This window comes from Gymnoscopelus braueri (genome assembly GCF_963280865.1).
Source record: "Gymnoscopelus braueri genome assembly, chromosome: 22".
Classification (NCBI taxonomy): domain Eukaryota; kingdom Metazoa; phylum Chordata; class Actinopteri; order Myctophiformes; family Myctophidae; genus Gymnoscopelus; species Gymnoscopelus braueri.
This window is the reverse complement of record NC_137624.1, coordinates 21,519,063-21,534,652: the sequence shown is the minus strand read 5'-3', so window position 1 is coordinate 21,534,652 and position 15,590 is coordinate 21,519,063. Positions and strand designations below refer to the sequence as shown.

Genomic DNA, 15,590 nt, shown 5'->3' with positions numbered 1-15,590 from the left:
TTCAAACACCAACAGTGAAGGAAATCATGCAAGGCACCAACCTGCTCATCGGGGTTCAGTCCCAAATCCGTATCACCTACATGTCATTTCTCACAGCTGTCTAATTTCTCACAGCTGTATTGTTGGCGTGCATTACAGGCAGTGATGTAAAGTAACTGAGTACATTTACTGAAGTACTGTACTTAAGTACAATTTTGAGGTATTTTTACGTTACCGGAGTATTTCAAGTTTATACATTTGAAAACTTCGGGACATTCTGCACAATGAGTACTTTCTACTTTTGGTACTTTAAGTACATTATGATACCAAGTCAATTTTGAATTCCAGACTTTTACTTGTAACCGAGTATATCCACATTGCAGTATTGATACTTTCATTTCAGTGAAAAATGGGAATATGTTTTTCCACCACTGACTACAGGACGTGCGTGATGCTGGCCACGGAGTGTGGCAGTGTGTCTGTCATGGAGGTGCTGTTCCACAGAGGAGCAGACCTGTGGGCGGTGGACGCAGAGGGACACGATGTCCTACATTACACCAAGCTGTCGCCCAGCACCGAAGTCAAAACTCTGCTCACCGCTGCCCTGCACAAACAACAACAACAACAACACACAGGTGATATGTTTACGCAAAACACACACACACACACACACACACACACACACACACACACACACACACACACACACACACACACACACACACACACACCCTTTTGGGGCAGAAACCTTGTCCAAAACAAAAACTTTTCAAGAAAATGTAAAAAAAGAGCCTGTGCCTAGATCTAGTGGATACGATTACGATGTAGTTTTATTTAGTGTGTAGAGGGAACAAACTAGGAGGCCAAGGATTACAGCCCTGGGGTACCCTGGTCATCGAAGTATATAGGGTTCAAGTGGTTAATAGTTTTCACTGGTTAAATATTTATAAAACACTCAGACAGACATAAACACTTGCTATTTTTACGTGACACTGTCATATTAGCTTTGACAACTTCAAAATGTTCAAACAGGTTGGGGTCATATACAAGACCCTACATGGTCTGTGCCCGCCCCCCCTAAGTGAATTCATTAAAAGGAAGCCTGAAAGGGGAATCAGTACCAGAGCAACCACTCGAGGAGATTGCGAAGTGCCGCACCGGCAAACAACTTTCGGTCAAAATGTCCTCTCAGTACAGGGCTGTGTAGCATGGAATGGCCTTCCTCTGTGTATAAGGGATTGTGCTACATTTCCATCTTTTAAATTCAATCTGAAAAGATGGTTGCTTGAAAACCAAAGCTGCAACCATTTATGATCATGTTTTAGGTTTATTTTTATGCTGTGTTCCCTATGTAATGTTATGTAAATGTATTCCACCGTTTGTCTGTCTGTTTTCTGATTTTATGTTTTGTGTGACTGCGGATAAAGTATATAACATAAGAATAAATTAGGACATTAATTCATGAAAACACACACACACACACACACACACACACACACACACACACACACACACACACACACACACACACACACACACACACACACACTGTATACTTTACAGAGTGAGACTGGTTTGAGGATCTAGGATGCCTTTCTCACCTTTTCTTATTCAGTCCAATGTATTGGGCTCCCCTGTGTGGTGGAAGCTGGTACTACATTGACTATTTAGACATGACCACAGTACACTTATACAGAATTCTTTATTTATTGATTCATTCAAATTTTTACCCCATTTTTAAGGATGAGATGCCCCCCACCCCCCACCCCAACTTGATAGGCTTTTCTTTTTCTTTTTTCTAACCCACTTAGACCTGTTATATAACCTATCCCTTTCAATCCTGGACAGCATCTGTGTCACATTAGTTGTTGCCATAGCAATATATATATATATATTTTTTAATGTTTTGAATATTATAAGAATTTGAAGTCTCTTCAGAAAACTGAGGTTAGGATTTAGAAGTCATTTTTTAGAATCGACCTCAGGTCTAAATGGGCTAATCCAATTCTAATTCCTGATTACCTTCTTGTCTCTGTCAGCAGATACCAAGTCTCCCAGAAGTCCTCAGGTAAGAAATCAACTTCCTTATCAGTTATATAGTCCATTAGAATTCCTACCCAGCAGCTGTCCTTGCTCACTGTTAGTATGCAGTACAATGTGACCACATGTTGACCCACAGTGATCATAACATTAATGTAAAACTTCTCTCACCTGTGCTTCAGTTTAATACAGTTTAACCACTTAACCACGAAACATCCTTATTCTGGACATATCAAAATTTCGCCGAAAAGAGCGATCTACAAGCTCATGAAGCGTCATGAGCTTGTAGACTGGCTCTTTTTTGGAGAACCGATTTTCAGTGAAGAGGGGAAAAGGAGGGGACCAAGTACAGACCCCTGGGTGATCCTGGTTATCTGAAGTATATAAGGTTTACTTATGCCCCGTTTTTAATAATTTAAACGACTTTCAAAAATAACAAAAATAGATGTGTTTGTAGATCTGCTCTTTTTGCTATTTTGAAACATCTTGAAAGATTTGGAAAAATTGTGAAAAGTTTTGCTTTTAATGACAAATAGGGACGTGAGGTTGAGAGTGGTTAATACAGTATCAATCATTAACCTGAATGAATTATTGTAAATGCGAAACTACTAAAATTATTAATTATGACTTTAATGATGATTAATTATGACTTGAAGTACATGTTTAGCTGCATCATATGACCAAGAAGTATATGATTAGCATTTCCCATGTCTATATCTCTTCCTTTGAAAAGAAAAGAAAAGAGAAAAAAACTCCTTGCAGTTGCTTTTAGGAGAATAAAACTTAGATCTTTGCACTAATTTTGAGTGACTATTCTTCACTTTCACTAACCTGCACTAAAATCCACCTGTCTTTATTTCTTCCCCTCTTTCTGGTGTTTTCTGTACCTCCTCCCTTCTCTCTCTGTCTCCCGTCTTCTTGGCTGGCTACTCCCAGCATGATCAAGTAGCTAAGCTAAGTGATGAACGGATCACTACACCCAAAAAACGAAAAGCACCCCCACCTCCTCTTAGTCCACTGCAGGTAAATGCATGTCTGTCTGTCTGCTTGCCTCTGTATGCATCGTGCACATCTGTATGTCTACACTACAGTATATCTCTACTCTGGCCTCGCTTTAGCTGGATTTGCGTGTGTGTGTCTATGTTGGGGGGCAGTGGTGGACATAACAGTAAGGATTTAAAACGCAAACGCAGCTGTCAGCATGTCTATTGACAGCCTGTCAATAACTACAGTCTCGCGATGACAGGCAGCCCCACCCCGCCTGTATTTGGATACCTCAATAAAATTATACAATGTGCATATCGAAAAACAAGAGATCCGAGATCAATGTGTCTTAAGTCTTCTTTTATTTTCCTGAACCGATTATTTGATAAAGTTTGCAATCATTCAAATAATAGTGTTTATTCATACGCTTGCCTCCCAGTGCGCAACGTAACGCTATCTCTCTCCTTCTTTACGTAGCCTAGATACAGTACACTACCAATATAAAACCAGTGATGTCTGGTATGTGAAGCACTTTGTGAGCCATCTCTGTGAGAAGTGCTTTACTTACTTACTTACTCAATATGGTGGGCTGTACATTTATGTAGAAATGTGTAAAAATTCCTGTCCTGCCAATGCGATATTCCTTTCCGTAGGAGGACGAGCGTCCGGATTATGTCCTATGTTGTATCCTATGTTGAATGCACTTATTGTAAGTCGCTTTGGATAAAAGCATCTGCTAAATGACTGTAATGTAATGTAATGTAATGTAATGTTACTGAGAGGAAACTGCCGAAAATTCCCTGAATCTTGGCCACGCGGCAATGCAAAAACAGTGTTTAAAAGAATTTTCACTGTGGCTCCAAAAAGTCAGTTTTGAGGGGCCAAAAACACATTTGCGTGGGGATGAACCCCCCACAACGCATAGGAAATGCCATGTCCTATATTAAAATTGGCTACTGGGAGGACCATCCGACCGGCCGGCGGACCACGGCCACGTCACTCTGACTCAGACATAACCATAAACAAATCCAATACGCCCATAGGCAGGACCACGGCCACGTCACTCTGACTCAGACATAACCATAAACAAATCCAATACGCCCATAGGCAGGACCATGGCCACGTCACTCTGACTCAGACATAACCATAAACAACGGTTCACTCGGATATGCAGTTGTCCAGAACCGCTGATCCGACCGATATGTCCATATATGGGCATATATAGATTATCAGTTGTTTCCACTTTTTTATTGGCACACACCAATAAACGTTTCAGCTAAGAGCCTTCATCAGAGCATTCAAGTTGCAAGTTTATTTGTGTCCCACATTTCAACAAGGCAATTTAAAGTGCTTTACATAAAACATTAAGCATTGAGACATTTAGACATTAGAGTGCAAAAATAAACACATGCTTTGAATACAATTAAAAAGAGTTTTAATAAAACAGTTAAATAAGATAATAAAATGACAGTGCAGAATAATTGACTATAATGCCTAGTATTATTGCCTATAATGACATGGCCAAAATAGGGACACCAGGGTGAAAGTGGTTTAATAATCTGCCTGTGACAAAGGTCAGTTTTACTCCACATTCAGACTTGTGTTTGGGAAACAGTATTATCAACTGAAAGTGATCAACGTTGTATTTTATTCAATCCTTCTCAACAGAATTCTGGACTGTCCTCTCCGTCATACATCATCCCCACTGGAACCCCAGTGTCTAGCAAGAGTAATACCCCTAAGTCATTCACCTACAAGGTAATGTACAAAAACACTTCACTTTGTATCAACAGCCAGAAAACTATCTAGCCCAGCAATTCCCAAGCTGTGGGCTGCGAGGATTTTGCAAGTCCCCCAAATAATTGGCAAAAGGATTTTAATTTATTTGAAATGTATTGAAATGTATTGAAAATGTTCTGGCACAGGATGCAATCCTCTACGCCAGACTCAACACAATATAAATATATATTTTCAAATTGCGACATTCACACTTCACAATGTATTCAACCCACCAACCCACCCCACCCCACCCCACAACCCACATGCAATCCCCCAATATACATACGGTACACGCATAATTTCATTTTGACATTAAAATTTTAAAATCTGTTGGTTAACCAGTCTATGAAGTTACAAGCCAGCCCTATAATTGTACAGAAAGTCTTTTGATGACCAGAAAGGTATTGACTGAAGGAGCCTGGACCACTTCCTCTGGAAGTTTGTTCCATGCTCTTACAGCTCGAAGTGTAAAGAAATTCTTTCTCTTTTCAGAGTTACAGTTTAGTGGTTAAAATTTTAGGGAATTCCCTCTTATCTCGTACCTATTGTCCCAGAAGTGGACAACAGGCTCGGCTGTGAAGTCATATATCTGGTGAACAAGTTTATAGACCTCAATCATATCTCCTCTGTGTCTCCTATTTACTAACGTTGGTAACTGTAAATGTCTTAACCTTTCCTCATATGACATTTCTTTCAGACCTGGAATTAATTTAGTAGCCCTTCTCTGAACTTTCTCAATTTTCTCTATATATTTGATTTTGTAAGGACACCAGACTGAGCTTGCAAATTCAAGATGAGTTGTTAATGATAACATTAATATAAAAAAATGTTATATTTTCTTAAATAAGTTTCCATTGTGACACCAATAAGTAGGAACTCCAAGCTTCAACACAACTGATATGGGGGATATGGGCGTGGTGTGGGGGAAAAATCTTGAAATTAAATAATGACTGGCTTAATTTTATTTGTTAATTCAAGGTGAATTAAATCAAGCCCTTAAAGGGATAGTTCACCCCCAAAATGACTTATTTTCTATCAATGAGTCACCCGATGGAGACTTGAATTCATGGGTATTGTTTTTGTCTCATTCCTATGCCAATAATTTGATGACCAGCAGCGGTTCCGGTAGAAGACACAAAGAGTCTACCGGTCCGCTGGTCATCAAATTATTGGCTTAGGAATGCGACAAAAACTAAAAGAATATCCAATATCGGACCGGTAGGTTTCTATCGATGACCTTTTTTTTTGGTGAACTATCCCTTTAACAGTCATTATTTAACTGAGATGTGGTCCAGAGCAAAACATATATATAAGATTGAGAACCACTGATCTATTCCTTTCCCATGGTTGCCCCTATTCTGTTCTCTTAACCTTCCATATTAAACTCATGTTAACTGATTCATTGCAACTTATGTATGAGCGAGCAGACACATGCGATTGATTATGGGCACATTTCCTAATAATGATGACTCAACCAGGCAATCCATTACAGTTTCCCTTGAGATTCGAACTCCCTTTTATGTGGAAGTTCTTGACGTCCGACTTCCCAGTAGCGGACAACATTGACGCGTCATTATACGTCACCAGGTCATTTAGTGCACCATTTCTCAACTAGTGGTCGCTAAAAAATAAATAAATATACAAATCCTACTTTCCTGCATTACTAAATGCATGGTCAGGGACCACATGCAATACCTTCACGGACCACCAGTCATCCACGGACCGCAAACATTTTTCTAAAACCTCGGGGAAAAGGATTTCTGAAAGAAATGGACAAATGTTGAATGTTTTCAACTATAATGACATGCTCAAAATAGTGACACCAGGGTTAATGTGGTTAACATTAGTATGAATTTAAACTAAATTAATATTTAGCCAACACTACCTGGGAGCTCAAATCTTGACATTCCTCTGTCACCCCATTGCTCTCCGCTTCCTTTCATCTCTTATGTTGTTTTCTGTTTTTCCCTCCCTCCTCCCATAATTCCCCCCTGGCCCTGACCCCTTCCTTCTATTCTCCTCCCCTTGCTGCTCTTCTAGGAGGATGAGGTTGGAGGAACGGCACTGAGAGAGGAGGTGTTGAAGCTTCAGGAGGAGAAAGGCATGTTGCTGGAGACCATTGAAGACTTGAAGCATATAGTGGAGCAGACTGCAGGGACCAGTCCAGAGCAGGATGCACAGGTGAGCTACAACAAATGCCTAATTTATATTTTGTTGCGCGCCGTTGTTGTGCGCCGAAAATAGCAGATTTTACAAGCTCACAAGGACGTGTTGTGAACTTGCTAAATTAAGCTTAAAGAACACTGGAACGAGTGTGTGTTTACTGACTCTGAGCCAGGCTGGAGACTGACTAGCTGACTAATCCTGTTTACGGAAAGGTGGAGACTGACTAACTGACTAATCCTGTTTAATGCTTCATTTGTCCACTTCAAGTGAAAGGTAGAAAAGACTCTTTTGATTGATTGTTCTCAAACAATGTTATACGTTTGATGATCCATTCATTTGGGGCCCATTTTAAAAAGGGGTCAGTTACTATAATGTGGTGGAGACGTTGAGCTGTTTAGGGACAATGGACATGCGGTACTGTCAAAAAATGTATTCAGATCATGTTAGTGCCTAAGTGAGATATTGATGCGAAAAAACATTCAGTCAACATTATTCAACGCAGACACCATGTCACAGACTTTGTATAAACAGGGCAGATTAGGACACAGTAAACTAACCTTTTTTTGTTCCCCTCCCTGCATCATCTTTTCTTTTGTATTTCATGTATTTATTTTGATTTAACCTTTATTTAAACAACTAATCTCATTGAGACGTGAGGTCTCATTGTGTGTGCCATCTTTATGTTCACCAAAGGTTTATTAACACTTTGTTGAAGGGCTTCAAACAGACTGCTATACCTTGGAAACAGACGACTCTTTACTGCTGAACTTATTCACCTTACATTCTTCAAGGAGGTCTTACCTACCTTTAGACATGTTGAAACCCGTTTTGTTGTTTCCCTAGGTAGTGTTTGGTCCTGGTCGTTGCTTTCATGCCTGTGTGTTTACGTGTGTGTCTGCGTTTTGTCTCTTTGTGTGTGTGTGTGTGTGTGTGTGTGTGTGTGTGTGTGTGTGCGTGCGTGTGTGTGTATAGACTGAACACAGTGGTACGGCAGGCTCTGCTCTGGTTTCTATTCTTCAAGCCAAAATTGCTGCTCTCACCTTGGAAAACCAGCAGCTTGCTGTCATACTAAAGGTGAGACTTCCCTGTGTGTTCAAAGGAGCGTGTCACCCATTTTCATCCTTATTTCATCTAATTGGTTCTCACTAATGCCAATAATAAAATTTCTGTCTACTCGCTGTGTCTCATTGGTGGGCTGTGGACAGTTCAGAAACCTGCCTACCAATGACATCATCGATGGGGAATCCAAGCTAATCAAAACAGCCTTTCTCTTCCTGTAAAGTTAGCATGCTGAAATAGAAGCCATTGCACTTGCATTAATAAAAAATTAAGTAAATCATTTTGAAATCTTGTTTGAAATTACCAAACCTGCCTGTTACTGGTAGGCAGGTTTCTGATGTGTCCACAGCCCTCCTCTGAGACACTCGGGAGTGAGTAGAAAGAAATGGTGCCATCTTATAATGCGCATTAGTGAGGACCAATTTATATGAACATAGGTTGGAAATGGGTGTGTGCTGTGTGGTCCTTTAAAGACCCACTTCCCCAAAATGTTTAATTAGGTTAGGTTAATTAAATGTCTTCTTGAAGTTTCTTGTGCTCTGCATATCTCCAAAGCATTAATATAGAGTTTTACAACTAAAATGTGGTCTTCAGACTAGCCCTCTCTGAAAACAGGTCTGACGCTTTAACACGCATCGAGACGTCACACACCGAATGGCCTCCATAAAGCCTAAATGAATGAGGAAGTACACAGAGGCGTTGAGGGAAACAAAACAAGTGCTCCCCCGTAACCCGCAAACACAGTGCGTCCAGTCAACGAGGAAGTTAATGGCTGGTTGTTTTCGTCACGGTGCGTTTGGTGTGCATACTCTCGCAAACGTATGCATAATTCCAGAATGATATGGAATGCAAAATTAGGGCAAAGATAGAGTTAATAAAAAAGATACTGTGAAGCTCCTTTAGGGGGAAGAAAAATAATTGACATTTGTGCATGTGCAGTTATTGAACAGAGAAGATTTTGTTTCTGAGGATTTAAACCACACTTTAACCACTATATATCCAACTTTCGGAAATTATTTTAAGTGTTCCCAGAATAGGGACGCCAGGGTTATACCATATTAATTAACACACATACTCAGTCATGTCAGATGTTAAGAACTCACCTATGACAAATATGTCATTATCTGACTCATTAGTGAAACACTTTGTTGTTAGCGCATTCTTGTTCCTCATTAATGGTGTATAGGGAATCCCCTTAGGCATATTTATAGAGTGAAGAACATTTTTACCAAAATGTGTGTATCAACACCTGTAAGTACAGTAAATGATAAATCCTGCACATTCTTTACCACCTTGATCATGCAATGCCATTTGCATTAACAAAAGGGCTGTCCCATATGAACTCTACAAGAAACCTTCCCTTAAATTGCTGCAGGAAACCACCCTGTAGCAGACATTTTTACCGACTAGTATACTGTATGTTAATTGAGAGGTCATGATTGCGTGTACATTTTCTTTGTGATTAGCACTTATCAGCATACACGATGAGGTGGGCCTGAACATGAATTTTGCTTTTGCGATGGATTTTAGATATGATACAGAAATCCACACTCACTTTAATAAATAAGCCCCATTCTTTATACAGCACAATTTGTTAAATCCCAGTCTTTTGGCTGTGGTTTAGTACAGTGGTTCTCAAAGTGGGGTCCAGGGACCCCCAGGATTCCTTGAGGGGGTTCCAAATGGATCCTTACATTTTTCTGTAACTCTGAGAGGATACAATACAAATGGAACCGGATGGACCCTTGGTTCCATTTGTATCCACTCAGAGTTATGGTTATACTGGTTTAGTAACATTGTGATGGAACTACATACTAGTCTACCATCATAAAAGTGTTTTTTTTTGCCCCATCACCCATGCAGAAACGTCCGTCCCTCCAGGGAAGTGATGACCTGAAAGAGGACAGCAGGCCTAACAGCATGGCCTCCAACTCCTCCTTCCACTCCACTCAGGATGATTTTGATTCGCTACCACACGTCCCCCCCGCTAGCCAAGCTCCTCTTCCTACTAAGCAGGCCGAAGAGGAGATGTCCAGGGTTTCAGGAAGTGCGTCTCTAAGACAGGAAGACAGAGATGAGGAAGAGGAGAGTGGTGGAGGGCAGGAAGCTAGCAAAGAGGAGATCGGGCTATTGAGACAGGCCCTCGAGAGTGTCCAGACCAAACTGCTGGAGAGCCGAAAAGAGAACCGCTCTCTGCAGGCCCAGCTGAAGCCTGGCGTCGTGTCTGAGAGAGGTCGAGAGAGAGAAGAGGAGGAAAGTTGTAGAGAAAGAAGGCGAGAGGAAGAGTTGCTTGAGAGTCTAGCAGAGCTTCAGGCTAAGTTGACAGAGACTCAGGAGAGGTACCACCAAGCCGTGGAGGAGGTGCAGGAACTGAGAACTCAGATTGGGAGGAGAGGCGGAGGGGAGAGAGGGAGTGACGGCACAGAGAAACCCGAAGCTCCGAGACGTAGGTCCTCTCTAGAGCAGGAAGTGAAACAGCTGAAGGCTCAACTCGTCCAATCAGGGTCTGAGCAGGAGCAGGCAGCTCAACGAATCAAACGGCTAGAAGAGGGGCTCAGGAGGTCCGAGGAGGAACGAGGGACTGTGAAAGGAAAGGAGCAGGAAAGGAAGGCGGCACAAATAGAGGAACTCTACAAGGAGGCACAGGAGGAGATTAGGATGCTCCAGGTAACATGTGTCTCACTCAAGGTGCTTGCAGACAGTGAGTGGTTACTCCTGGCTCCATTGCCCAGTAGTAATGTTATAGGTGATTGACTGGGAAGCTCAGAGGGCCTAAAGCTAAGCATCACTACATAAACAAGCTGTTCATTGGCCCATACCAGAATAAAAAATGTAAGCTGCTCCATGCCCAAACAGTGAAGGTGTTGTCTAATTCAGGGTACTTGGATTCACTCCTCAATGGATTTTCCTGTCTATACACATTATTATTATGGGTAGTGAGCTAGAAAAATGTAACACCCTTTAACCACAGCCTAATGTATAATAGTCGTACAACAGTATCATGCGATCTATGCTGAGCGTTGTGATTGGCTATGTTTGCTGTGCGTTTTTGCCTATAATGACATGCCCAAATTAGGGACGGCAAGTCGAAAGTGGTTAATTTGCTACAACAGCAAATAGTCATTTGCAAGTTCCATGAGTGGCAGCTGCTCTCTCACCCGCTGCCACCTGCCATGTTGGCAAAGTTGCCTTGCCATGTACATTGAAACATAGACATATAAAGGTAGACGCCTCGATCGGCTCTGAAGCGTTCGTATCTCGGGCGCGCTTCCTTGTTCCGCAGGGCTAGCCTATCACTTCCTTCCACTTCAGCAGGGGGCGTTCGGTAGGCCAATCAGAGGCAGGTGGGGCGGGTCTTTTCTTAAGAGGCAGCCGCGCAGCAACTAGTCAGTTAGACGCGCTGTGATTGGCCAGTAGTCAACGCGATGTGATTGGTCAGTAGTCAAACAGCCCTGCGGATGAGCCTTGTATAGTCCATATTCACACGGTGGCCATTTTGGAATTTAACATTGCGTTGCTGTGGCAACTGGTGTGGCAACTGTGGTGGCATTTCATTGACTTAATGGCAATATGGCCGCCGTGTGAATATGGTCTATTGAGATACCAGTCGCTCCAATGAACTGCAGAGGCCAATGAGGTATCTAGGTTTCTATATCTATGCATTGAAAACCATGGAGGTCGCAGCAGTAACTGCCGGCTGTCTGCAAAGCACATTTTTTCATCCACATTTTTGCATCCATTACATGACCTTTGAGCCACTGACATTGCCCAACTTTCTTCCCTAATGCATACTGCTCTGTCTTTCCTGCTGTCCAGGAGGCTCTACGGGGTACGGTGCCAGTAGAGCGAGCGGCCAAAGACTTTGAGGAGATGAAGGCTGAGATGAACGAGGTGATCGCTGGACTGCAGCGCCGCCTGCTGGAACTCTCACACTCCTACAGCGACACCAAGAGCCAGCTCGGCACCACACAGAAGCAGCTAACGGAGGCCCGCGCTGGGAGCAGTGCATCCACCTCCCCTCCCACCTCCCCCTCCTCGCCTTCCTCCTCTCCTTCCTCGGAGCAACAGCAGCTCCAGGTTTTGAAGAGCAGGGTGGAGGAGCTACAGACGCTGCTAAGCGAAACGGAGAAGAAGAATGTGGCCTCTCAGCAGGAGATCGCCCTCCTGAGGCAGGAAGCGGAAGCGCAGACACGAGACTCCGTGGCCCTTACGGACCACACGCAGGTGGTGTCTTCGCTAGGCAACGCCATCAAAGAGCTGGAGAGCCACTCAGAAGCCCTGAAACAGCAGCTGTCCCAGAAGACTTTGCAGGTGGATGCTCTACAGAAGAGGTGGGTTTATCACGATTCCATGGAAGCCTGGAAACGTAGATTGTACCTCATAGCTGCTGCTGCTACTTAACCACTTAAGCCCTATATACCGTACTTTGTTGTAGAGGAGAAATGTGGGAATTCTGAATGAGCAAGAGGGTTTTTATTTAGGGATGCAACTCTAGATTATTTTCATAGCGATTATTCTATCGATTATTTTTCAATTATTCAAATAATCAAGAAGCACTTTTTTAAAATAAATGAATCGACTTATGAATTGATTAGTCTAATTAACTGTTGCAGCCCTATTGGACTCCACAGTCCACTTACGCTACTGTATTTAAAGACATGTACGTGGGTTTGTATTATAATAAGCTCCCATTTCATATCACACACCGTACAGTATACAGCACTTTATAATCAAGTAAATCAATTTGTTTGATAATTGTTGCACCCCTACCTGTATTTGTGAAGATATGAGGAGCCTTGATAGACGAGAGTTGAGGGTAATGTGGACATGAGTGGGGAGGTGGGATCTGTCTGTGAACAGTACCGTTTATTTCTCTTAGTGATTCTTACGGGTCCATTCGGTTCCATTTGTGCACTCTCAGAGCTATGCGGATCCTTGAAATTAAAAAGTTTGAGAAACATTGGCATAAGTTTAATTGTGCCTTGTGCTTGTTTCACAATAAGGCTGACGGTGGAGAAGGATGCCACCCCGGACCATTCGGTCTCCCGTGCGGAGCACGACTCTATGAGACAGGGCCTGGAGGGCGAGGTGAAGCACCTGACGCAGCTCCTCCAGGGGGCCCTCAGGAAGCAGGATGAGCTGGCTCTGGAGGCTGCAGCTGCGTGGCAGGAGGTGACTGGCTGAAGGAAATGTGAAAATAAAGAAAGGAGAAGGGGCATATTATTTAACTGTTATCACAGGAGCATGGTGGATATACCGTACCCATGTGTACCATGTATACAGTGTTTGGAATAGTCGGCAGAGTGGGCAGTCGGCTCTGTACTTGGTCCACTACCCCCACACTATACCAAATCTCTTCGCCGAATGTTCCCCCCAGAATAGGGATGCTAGGGTTCAAGTGGTCAAACTAGTTACTAGTGGATTCAAACTGAAATTTAGCTCAGCTAAGTAACATAGAGGGAGGATCTATCTAGGCACCAGGTGGAATACCGCTCTCTGTCCTTTATCCTCATATTCTCTCTATTATCATATCCCTGCTGTAGGGGGGGGAAACCAGCTTTGTCCAAAATATTAACTTTTCATGAAATGAAAATAATACGTTTTTAGAACGACACAATACTGCCTCATCAAAGTTGGTATGGTGACTTTATACATTGTCAGATACTTGAATCTGAGCGTGTATTTATATTATCATAACTTTACCCAAATACAGCTCAAGTGGAGTTTGGAGATTTTTGACCATTAATGTGGGGATGAGTTATTTTCGTCATTCTAATCAATGATAGAAAAAACAGCTTTCTCCAAAGTTGGAGTTGGGTGGTTTGACCGACAGTTTTGAGGATCCAATGGAGTTAGGAGGTTTAGTCAGAAGCGCTTTTTAATACTTTTCACACTCACACACAGACGTAAAGGGTGTTAAATAGCACTTATTTATACAAAATTTCAAAAAAGTTGAAAAATTTAGATAGCGGGGGTTTCTGCACGACAGTGCCGAATTATCATTATTTTATGATCCTGTTCTTACCTCTTCATGCAATGCTCTCATCCACCAGGCACGTGAGAGTCGTGCAGAGCGTGAGGCACTGCAGGAACTGGCCATGTCCAGGGAGAAGGAGAACCAGACCCTGACCTCCCGGCTGGCCGAGGCCCAGGATGCCGTCTCTCAGCTCAAACAACTGGTGGAGAACCACGTCAGCTCAGAGAGGGAAAAGAACAAAAGGGTAGGTGATGCATAGTTACAGTTTTTCTTTTCTTTTACTTGTGTATATATAATAAATAACAATGTTTATTTGTATAGCATCTTTATACTAGTAAGTTGTTGTGTCTCTCCTGACCTCAGCCAAGTGAATTACTTTTTACTTACAAAAAAACAACAACAATGATAATGGTAAAACGTTGGGTACAACTCATCTGGTTCATTGATATCTGAACTAATATTAATGTTAAATAACAAAATTGAAACCATTTTATTGTACAAAGAGTCCACCTTTTCCCATGTTCAATCCCTCTCAGATTGATGACCTATCACGGGAGGTGGGCAAGTTGAAGGACGCTTTAAACAGCCTATCACAGATGTCGTACAGTTCCTCTACTGCCGCCAAAAGGCAGCAGCAGAGCCAACAGATGGAGACATTGCAGCAACAAATAAAACAACTGCAGTACCAACTAGGGGTAGGATTATTCTCACATTGTTGCTGTCAAACCTTGTATGTCCAAAACCGTACTTTTGTTACATGGAGACCAAAATAACTAATTTAGTTATTTTTTTTCCCAATGTGTTTCTCCAGGAGTCCAAGAAGCAACACCATGAGATCGTTTCAGTCTACAGGATGCACCTGCTCTATGCCGTTCAGGTACCTTCTACTAGTTAAAAAAGAAGTGACTTCAAAAGAAGAAGAAATGTTCAATAGATTATTAAAAAAATGTACGACTAAATCAATTAGTCTGATTAACCACTTAACCCTGTATTATACTTAGTTGTACAATGGTGGTGTACCAAAATAACAGATCTACAAGTTCGCAATGTGTTGTTATGCAACACGTTGTGAACTTGTAGATTAGCTATTTTCTTTTTCTTTTTTATAATCGTTCATTAATCGCGATCGAGGCAAAGGTTTGAAATAATCGTTGTGATATTGATTCGAAGTCATGACGCCCATCCCTAGCCTGGTAAACCCCCCCCCCCCCTCCGGAAATCTCATGCAAATGAGATTTCCGTAGGGAGGGGGGTTTACCAGGCTAGCCCATCCCTACTGTAATGGGGATTTTTCCACCTGGACCTCCACTGTTTGTTTTCATCACCCTCTGACGTGCTTTGATATCGTTTAGTCTCAGATTTGAGTAGATTAACCCATTAAGACCTGAGCCAGATACTGCAAATGTCTTCTGAACAGTTTTTTTGAAAAACTTATGTTGCAATGTGGTGCTCAAACTTTTTCATGTCAAGGACCCCCAAAATGATATGTATTTGGCCGCGGACCCCCATCTCAAAATATTTTGTTCCAGGGACCCCCAGAAGCAAAGTGTAAAATGTGTTAAAAATGTTTTCCCGGTTTTAACGTTTTTTAAATTGATTAATGTCA

At 42.1% G+C, this 15,590-nt stretch overlaps 1 protein-coding gene across 6 annotated transcripts in view; it reads left to right on the top strand.

Annotated features, from left to right (window-relative positions):
- The window catches only part of rai14 (retinoic acid induced 14), a 62,906-nt gene that overhangs the window by 44,061 nt on the left and 3,255 nt on the right, over positions 1 to 15,590 (top strand). For 3 of the 6 annotated variants that reach the window (XM_080418745.1, XM_080418744.1, XM_080418746.1), the window contains exons 9-20: positions 421 to 614; positions 2,019 to 2,047; positions 2,956 to 3,042; positions 4,672 to 4,761; positions 6,823 to 6,963; positions 7,921 to 8,022; positions 9,871 to 10,674; positions 11,824 to 12,338; positions 13,011 to 13,179; positions 14,061 to 14,228; positions 14,521 to 14,679; positions 14,796 to 14,861. In XM_080418745.1, the coding sequence (XP_080274871.1) occupies positions 421 to 614; positions 2,019 to 2,047; positions 2,956 to 3,042; positions 4,672 to 4,761; positions 6,823 to 6,963; positions 7,921 to 8,022; positions 9,871 to 10,674; positions 11,824 to 12,338; positions 13,011 to 13,179; positions 14,061 to 14,228; positions 14,521 to 14,679; positions 14,796 to 14,861 (2,524 nt within the window). The remainder of the gene's footprint in view (positions 1 to 420; positions 615 to 2,018; positions 2,048 to 2,955; positions 3,043 to 4,671; positions 4,762 to 6,822; positions 6,964 to 7,920; positions 8,023 to 9,870; positions 10,675 to 11,823; positions 12,339 to 13,010; positions 13,180 to 14,060; positions 14,229 to 14,520; positions 14,680 to 14,795; positions 14,862 to 15,590) is intronic. The other 3 variants (XM_080418747.1, XM_080418749.1, XM_080418748.1) reach the window with 3 other exon arrangements.